Consider the following 9,620-nt stretch of genomic DNA (forward strand, 5'->3'; position numbering starts at 1 on the left):
CATTGTGACCAGTAGGTATAGTATGCTAATTGGCTTGTCAGTCAAGACCCATCCCCAGAGCTGGAGGTAGTGACAGTCTCACTGGGACTGAGACAGGGAATGGGGTAAGACTGTTTTCTCAAAAAAGATTTAGGGTTCTGCTCCCAGGAAGAGGAGGGGTATAAAATGCCAGCCATCAAAGCGCTGTGTACTACAAGAGCTGTGAGAAGTGAGAGGATAGAAGAAAGCCACCAAGGAGGAGATAGTGGATAGTCCAGATAAAACACCACAGCAATCTGATGCTCACACCTACCTCTTCAGCTTTTAAGGCATCACCTAAATGATTACAGTGCACTGCTGATGTTCACAGTCACAACCCTGAGACATCTAGGAAAGATTAAATTATGTTTGATTTACTAAGACAGGGAAGAAGTTAATGGGTGTTAGAAAGGTTTGTGTATGTTTTAATAAATGACAATGTTTTTAAAGGACCAAAACTAAGCCGAATGGAAAGTTATTTTTACCATATGAGGCTTTAAATCTTATATTTCCTTGTACTCAGTCTCGATCTGTACCTCATTAAAGGGTGCCATGTGTTTGACTGAAATATTTTTAAAAGCTATGTTTTAGCTATGCTCAGTTTATATCTTTACAAAGCAAGTTTCAATTGTTGATGAAAATGTTGTTTTTGCTTTTGTCCAGAATGCATACACAGCCACAGCTATCAACAGCACCAACTTCTGCACCTCAGCAAAGGATGCCTTTGTTATTCTGGTGGAGAATGCTTTGCGAGTGGCTACCATCAACACAGTAGGAGATTTTATGTTATTCCTCGGCAAGGTAAGACCAAGTATTTTTTCTGCAACATACAGTAAAATTTTGCATATATTTATTTGCTTTTATTTAAAAAATATCCAGGCCACCAAAAAACTAAAAGTAATATATAGCAAGTACTTAGAAAGCCCTTACTGTGTGTCCAGCATTGTGATAAGTACTTGACATATATTGTGCTCATTTAATCCTCACAATAAATTTTTAAGGTAAGTTCCATTATTATCCTCATTTTACAGAGAGGGAAACTGAGGCATGGAGAGGCTAAGTCATATGCCTATGTTTCTCTTTCTGTGTTGTTTTTTTTTGTTGTCATTTGTTTGTTTTTTGAAATGGAGTTTCACTCTTGTCGCCCAGGCTGGAATACAATGGTGCTATCTCAGCTCACTGCAACCTCCGCCTCCTGGGTTCAAGCAATTCTCCTGCTTCAGCCTCCCGAGTAGCTGGGATTACAGGTGTGCCACCATGCCCGGCTAATTTTTGTATTATTAGTAGAGACAGGGTTTCCCCATGTCGGCCAGGCTGGTCTCTAACTCCTGAGCTCAGGTGATCTACCCGCCTTGGCCTCCCAAAGTGCCGGGATTACAGGCGTGAGCCACTGCACCCGGCCCTCTTTACGTGTTTTGAACTGTAAAGAATTGGGAAATAGTCTTCCTCCTGGTTAGTGGTACTGCAACTGGAGCCTGACTGCCTGGATTTCAGTTCTGACTCTATCACTGATAGTTGTGTGACCTGGGCAGGTTAGATAAGGGAATCACTCTGTGCCTCAGTTTGCTCATCTGTAAAATTGGAATATAATAGTGCCAAACTCCTAGGCTCATGAGATTAATGCATTGTTAATACATGTAGGGTATCTAGGAGAGTGCTTGACACATTTTAAGTTCTCAGTGAATGTTAGTTGTCATCATTATTATTATAGTATTATGTATAGGCCCCTTTAAAATAGAGCTATTAGAGAACGAGACTTATACTTTCCTTAGAAGTGTCGAACAAGAGGTAGTTTATTCTATACTATTAAAATACTGCAAAATATTCAATAACATAATTAGATTTCATTGTATCTGAGTATTAAACCATAAAATACTCAGAACATTTTTTAAATTGAGGAAAGAAAAAGGCTTATACTACCACCACAACTAAATAACTTATTTCTATATAATTCTTCCCATTTTTTTTTTATCGGCTTGTATTTCTACAGTATAACAATCATAGCATACGTACCTGTTTGTCCCGCCCATTTCTCTTTACATTACATCATATACATTTTCCATCTTGTTTTGATAATCTTTACAATTATTCATTATTACCATGGTAAATATCCACCAAATACTATTTGTAAACACTCTCTTACTATTGAACCCTTAGGTTGCTCTAGCCAACTGTATTTTTTAAGTGTTTTTGTAAAGAAAATATGTTTGGCATGGAGAAGTATATATAGCATTGTGTGTGATGAAGTGGGTCGGTTCTCTACAGCTGATTCAGAATTCACCGTCTTTATTTTTATTTTTGTTTATGTATTTATAATTTATCCCTACAGCTAAGAAAGATATGAAGCAACTTAGAATAAAAGTATATATATGTATACACACACACACACTACACACACTGCTTTTTTTTTTTCCAGATAGAGTTTCACTCTTATTGCCCAGGCTGGAGTGCAATGGCACAATTTCAGCTCACCACAACCTCTGCGTCCTGGGTTCAAGCGATTCTCCTGCCTTAGCCTCCCGAGTAGCTGGGACTACAGGCATGCACCACCATGCCCATCTAATTTTTGTATTTTTAGTAGAGACAATGTTTCTCCATGTTGGTCAGGCTGGTCTCAAACTCCCGACCTCAGGTGATCTGCCCATCTCGGCCTCCCAAAGTGCTGGGATTACAGGCATGAACCACTGCCCACAGTGTTTTTCACAAAGGGAAATAAGAAGCCATTTAGAAGAATAAGGGAGATACTAAGTGGCAATATTTGATGACGATGATTTTAGTAAACTCTGTTTAAGATACTTTGGGTACCAGGCACTGAGTGAAGGGCTTTTGTTAAGTGTTACATTTGGTCCTCCCCTGTAAGGTGAGCTACTAGTATTATCTTTGGTTTTCTCTACTCTAAAATAAAGTTTAGAGAAAAATTAAATTGGCCAAATTTAGAGAACTAGAATGTGGCCGTTCAAACTCAGGTCTGTCTGACTTCTAAGTTATTAATCACTGTGTGCTATAATTGCCTCAGCTGACATTAAATTTGTCCTTGGGCCTTTTAAAAATTTTTTTAAAAAGCCTTTTGACTCAGTAATTCTGAGTCAATGATAAGCCACTCCTGGTAATAGTAACTGCAAACAAATACAGCATTATTTATATAGTGACCAATTGTAAACAATCTGATGCCTAACAATAGAGAAATGGTTGGGAATAATAGTCAATAGACTGTTATTCACCTACTAAGCCATGTTTTTTATTAAGAGTTTACAATATGAAGAAATGCATATAATGTAATAAATGAAAAAGCTGAGTAAAACTACTAGGCTTTAGTAGTGTTTAAAAATGTTTATAAGAAAAAGAATGGAAATGAATATCTCAAGATGTTAACAATGATTGCTTTTGGATATTGAAAATATAGATAATTCCAAACCCCTACCCCACTTTATTGTAGTAAGATAATGGTCTCTATATTGAGTGTGCATTATTTTTTTAATGAAAAATAAAAAGATGAGTTGGGCTCTGTGGCTCATGCCTATAATCCCAGCACTTTGGGAGGCCGAGGCGGGCAGATCACCTCAGGTCAGGAGTTCAAGACCAGCCTGGCCAACGATGTGGTAAAACCTCATCTCTACTAAAAAATACAAAAAAAAAAAATTAGCCGGGCGTGGTGGCGAGCGGCTGTAGTCCCAGCTACTTGGGAGGCTGAAGCAGAGAATCGCTTGAACCCAGGAGGCAGGGTTTGCAGTGAGCCGAGATTGCACCACTACACTCCAGCCTAGGCGACAGAGCAAGACTCTGTCTAAAAAAAAAAAAGAGAGAGAAAAATATAAAGATGATAAAACACAATGTTCTAAAATTGGCTTTTTTTAGCAGCCTAGTGACCTGTTAAAACTTTTTATCATATCTTTTTATTCGTATCTTTATAGACTGCCTACTAGTAATGTGGTAAGGACTATTATAGGTCCTGGTTATATACTGATCAATACATAGAATTTAAAATCTAGTAGAGGGCCGGGCACGGTGGCTCACGCCAATAATCCCAACACTTTGGGAGGCTAAGGTGACCTCAACACTTGAGGTCAGGAGTTCGAGACCAGCCTGGCCAACATGGGGAAACCCTGTCTCCACTAAAAATACAAAAATTAGCCAGACGTATAGTGGTACATGCCTGTAATCCCAGCTACTCGGAAGCTGAGGCACGAGAATTGGTTGAATCTGGGAGGTGGAGGTTGCAGTGAGCTGAGATAGCGCCACTGCACTGCAGCCCGGATGACAAAGCGAGACTCTGTCTCAAAAACAAAAACAAAAGAAACCTAGTAGAGAAGGTAGTTTTGTATCCCTCTTTTCACTTGGTGTTACATTATGAGCATTTCTTGTTCTCTTAAAACTTTTCTAACTATGGTTATACAACTGTTGTGTCATTTATTTAATCAATCCTCAGGTTTTCTGTTTTTTACAGTTGAGCTGGGCTCAATTTTTTACTTACCTGAAGTTTGTATTTGTGTATAAATCTTGCCCCCATCAATCTTTATTTCCTGAGGCCAGAATCCTAGAATTAGAATTAATTAGGATTCTTGATGTGCATTGCCAGATTGCTTTCCAGAAAGATATATCTTTAATAATGTAATATTTATAATATCTCAAGTGACTTTAAAAACCATAAAAGATAAATACATTTTTTTAATTGAGAAATTCAGAAAAGAGAAAAATAAGAGGAAGAGAAATCTTCTGGGTTTCTAACGTTTTAATATAAATGTTCTTTAGTTTTTCTTTCCTAAAAATATAGTTCTGATCATAGAATACAGTAAATCTGTTGAAAAGAGTTTTTCATTACAATTCAATGGCTGCTAGCATGCAGAATTTGTTTCTAATCAGGTAGTTCAACTAATAGATCATAATAAACATTATAAAACATGATGCCAGAAATGAATTGTTCATATACATAGCAACTTGAATGAATCTTGAGGGAATTATGCTGAGCGAAAAAATCTAATCCCAGAAGATTAATTCCTTTTATATAGTAGAAATGACAACAAGGCTGGGCTCTGTGGCTCATGCCTGTAATCCCAACACTTTGGGAGGCCAAGGAGGGTGGATCGCTTGAGCCCAGGAGTCCAAGACCAGCTTGAACAACATGGCAAAACCCCATCTCTACAAAAAAATACAAAAATTTTCCTGGCATGATGGGGTGCGCCTGTATTCCCAGCTACTCGGGAGGCTGAGGTGGGAGGATCGCTTCAGCCCAGAGGCAGAGGCTGCAGTGAGCTGTGATCACACTGCTGCATTCCAGTCTGGGTGACAGAGCCAGACTCTTTCTCAAAAAGAAAAAAAGTAAAATGACAAGAGTATGGAAATGGAGAATGGATCTGTGGTTAGAGATCGGGTTGAGGAGGAGGGGAAATAGCTATAAAATAACAAAGTGAAGGGTTCCAGTGATGATGGATATATTCTGCATCTTCACAGTATCAATGTCAATATCATGGTTGTGACATCAATATGCTATAGTTTTACAAGATGTTATCATTGAAGGAAATTGGGGAAAGGGTACATGGAACCAACCATTCTACTATTTCTTACAACTGCATGTGAATTCACAATTACCTCGAAATTTAAAATTCAATTTTAAAACTCTGAATTTAAAAATTATAAAAAGACATCATTATGGGTTCCATTTCTATGGTACTCTAATAGTTTTTATGGAGTGTGAATTAGATTTGTAAGGGACCTTAGCTCTTCCAGTTTAGTGACTTGTAACGTATGGTCACTGGCCAATAGGGTCCTAAAGGTAAGAATAGAGGTTTATAATCCAATTTAAATATTTTTAAGTATTGATATTTGTCCTAATTAAGCCATCCCAAAACCCCTCAATCTCAAATTTCTTTGCTTCTGTATGAAATTATTTTACCTCCATTTGGTAATATCTTTTCTCACACTAATTATATCTTCTAGTTGACAATTTATTTGACTTGGGTTAATAAAAATTGAGAATATGAACTATTACTTATAAATGCTATTTTATTGGTAAATAATATCTTTCAAAATGTAGGTTCTCTAGAGAAAGAGCATCATAAGTGTTGCACTTATTATGGCAAAAAAAGAAAGGAAGGGAGAGAGGGAGAAACATTGCCAGGCATTGCATTAAATACTTTTAGAATGCTTATTTTAACAATCGTGGGATGTATGTATTATTATGTCTCTTTTAAAGATGGAAAAACAGGCTCAGAATGGTTAAATGAACTTGCTTAGAGTTACAAAACTAAGTACTAATTCTGTAATTCAAATCTACATCTTTCTGACTCCAAAACTAGTATCCTTTGCTTCCTGCTTCCCACATCCTACCTAAAGCATGAATCTCTTCTACTGCATTCCAATAATTTATCCTCTAAAACAGGAATGTCTATTTTTTTTTCTTTTTTTGAGACGTAATCTTGTTTTGTGCCCAGGCTGGTCGTGAAGTCGGGCTCAAGCAATCCTCCTGCCTCAGCCTCCCAAATATCTGGGACTGTAGGTGTGAGCCACCATCCCCAGCTAGGGATCTCTTAACTTCTAATGTCATGCGCCCTATTAAGAAAAAAGTTTGATCACAGTTGTTCAATATATTTACATTTATTTATCAACTATATATATATATATATATATATATATATATATAGCTGTTACTAATATATGCCTTATAAAGCATACTAAAGAAGACATTTTAAATGTATGAGAAATATAATAGAAGTCCCAGGTGATCTTGTTAAATACTCCCTAGGATGTGGGTACTCCACCATGGAGATCACTGATATAGACCAGTACTTCTTGAGACATAGGCTTTATCAGCACCTGGCATACTTTTTAAATGCAAACTACTGAGCTTTATCATGGATCCAACCAACCAGACTCTGGGATTAGGGCCCAGGAATCTGCATTCTTAGCCTTTCTACAGTTTGAGAACCATTAATGTATCTGTTTGAATAAGTGCATAACACTCTTTCATTATATTTGGGAGTAACTACTACATTTTTTTGGCTAAACATCACTAATTGTTGAAGTCACCTCCTGCATGAGAATATCTAACCTTCCATCTCACCAGCTTTTTGTCTCAACATCTAGTGTGTTTGAGCCATACCTTTTTTCTGTAACTAACTTTACCATTTCAAAGGGGTTTAACTTTTAATGGCATGGTGAGAGCGTGAAGAACCTCAGCCCTCCAGTAGGGTGAATGTGCAAGATTTGGAGAGTATAGGAAGTAACTCACTCTAAAACTGAAACCAGGAGAGTGGAAGAAAATGGAAGTAATGACCGGGCGTGGTGGCTCACGCCTGTAATCCCAGCACTTTGGGAGGCCCTGGCGGGTGGATCACCTGAGGTCAGGAGATCGAGACCAGCCTGGCCAACATGGTGAAACCCTATCTCTACTAAAAAATACAAAAAAAAAAATTAGCCAGGTGTGGCGACGAGCGCCTGTAGTCCCAGCTACTTGGGAGGCTGAGGCGAAGAATTGCTTGAACCCAGGAGGTGGAGGTTGCAGTGAGCCAAGATCATGCCACTGCACTCCAGCCTGGGCAACAGAGCAAGACTCTGTCTCAAAAAAAAAAAAGAAGAAAAAGAAAAGAAAATAGAAGTAATTAACCATCTGTGGAAATAACCCCAGAAAATGAGAAAGAAAATAAAATGGAAGTAATTAACCATCTATGGAAATAACCCCAGAAAATAAGTCACTATAAGAGAAGATTCATAAGTGTGTTGCTACAAAAATAGTGAGGAGTCTTCCAAAGCTTGGGCAGACCCAGATTTGCTCCCTAGAAGCATCTGAGAGAGGGATCAATTTATAGTTTAACCAATGTATCATCTAATGCATTTTAACTCCGAGTTAAGATAATGGTGAATGAGAAATGCCTTGATGTTGATAAATATTGGAGAAAATGCCAAAGAAGAATTCTCATTCTGCCTATTCTTAATGCTAGACAAGAAGAGGCTGCCATGATTCTAGGGGTCTCTTTTTTCCCTTTACTTAAAGCCTTATACAAGACAAAATAAAGGTCTGGGAAAGAGTGTGTCTAGAATTCAGTAGAATCCATTACTGCTGTGGATCAATATCCAAATATTTCTGAGTTTTTATCTGGAAAGAGCACCGGAGTTGACATCATAAGACCATTATTTGAGTAAGATCTATTCTTTTTTTCTACTCTTATGACCTTGACCTTGGGTCTACTCTTTTTTTTCTACTCAGGTCAGCTGGCATCTGTAAGTGTTGTTTCCTAGTCTATAAAATGGGATGCTAATATTAGCCATAAACCATTCATAGGGTTATTGAAAAGCTGGAATAAAATGTATTTTAAAAACCACAAAAAATTTAAAATGCTGCATGTGAAATGATGCAGCATCAGAGTGGGTGGTTCTTGACAATAACTAAATTGGCTATTTCTTTTATTCTTTTAGCATGAATGTTTTTGGCAACCTCTTTCTTCACAGAGAGTCCAAATATACACTTCATGGCAAATTATATTAAATTTACAACATATTCTATGTGAAATAAAATATGAAACACAGAAAAAGTTCTAAGACTATAGATGTTTGTTGCAGCATTATTTATATCTGAAAACAATATAAATTTCCAACAGTAAGAGAATGGTTAAATGTATTTTAAATCACTCATAAAATGAAATTGTGTAGCTGAGTAAATATGAAGCATTCATAATGATACTTCTATATATATTAATGAAAAGCTTATAGTGATTTGTTTATATAATACTATTTCATATATGTGAAAATGCTTAGAAAAAAATACATACCATTACACTGAAATATCACTTTTTTTCTGAGTGCTAAGAGTGTGTAAATTTTTTCTAAAATATGCATATACTTATCTTAAAAATTGTCACAGATTCTAAATAGGTTAAGTTTTAGGGTGCAGCATAGCATTTGGAAAACTTAATTATCTTTAAACCAGAATCATTTAAAGTATGATTTTAAAATTTATATTATATGATACGCATGTATAACTCTGGGTGTATATGAGAATATGTGGATTATATTTCCTCATTTGAGATGGAATGGCCTCATGCAACCATCATTTATAAATAGTAGAATTTTAAGTCTGCAAATGGTGAAAAAAGAGTGGCTTTCTTCAGTAGGATATTAAATGTGATCTTTGTTCTCTCTGCTTCAGGTGCTGATAGTCTGCAGCACAGGTTTAGCTGGGATTATGCTGCTCAACTACCAGCAGGACTACACAGTATGGGTGCTGCCTCTGATCATCGTCTGCCTCTTTGCTTTCCTAGTCGCTCATTGCTTCCTGTCTATTTATGAAATGGTAGTGGATGTATTATTCTTGTGTTTTGCCATTGATACAAAATACAATGATGGGAGCCCTGGCAGAGAATTCTATATGGATAAAGTGCTGATGGTAAGTACTTCAAATTCCCTTTCCTATTTTAGGGATAAAAATACCAATAAAAATGTTTTGTAAAACATTCTCTATATTTAATTCACACTATATGCAGCTGAGTAATTTAGAATTAACCCCTTAGCACTGACTCATGAATGAGGTTAATCTTGGGTAAGTCAGGGAGGAAGGCTTCTTGGCATGGACAAGATCATTTCAGATCCACCTAGCTAGAGCAGTACTCGTT

General features: G+C 36.9%; 1 protein-coding gene across 4 annotated transcripts in view; it reads left to right on the forward strand.

Moving 5' to 3' along the window:
- Positions 1 to 9,620, forward strand: part of SLC44A1 (solute carrier family 44 member 1) — a 193,171-nt gene that overhangs the window by 129,200 nt on the left and 54,351 nt on the right. For all 4 annotated transcript variants that reach the window (XM_024252130.3, XM_024252131.3, XM_024252129.3 and 1 more), the window contains 2 exons: positions 682 to 819; positions 9,158 to 9,394. In XM_024252130.3, coding sequence (XP_024107898.2) covers positions 682 to 819; positions 9,158 to 9,394 — 375 coding nt within the window. The remainder of the gene's footprint in view (positions 1 to 681; positions 820 to 9,157; positions 9,395 to 9,620) is intronic.

The sequence above is a fragment of the Pongo abelii genome, chromosome 13 (genome assembly GCF_028885655.2).
Source record: "Pongo abelii isolate AG06213 chromosome 13, NHGRI_mPonAbe1-v2.0_pri, whole genome shotgun sequence".
NCBI classification, from domain to species: Eukaryota; Metazoa; Chordata; class Mammalia; order Primates; family Hominidae; genus Pongo; species Pongo abelii.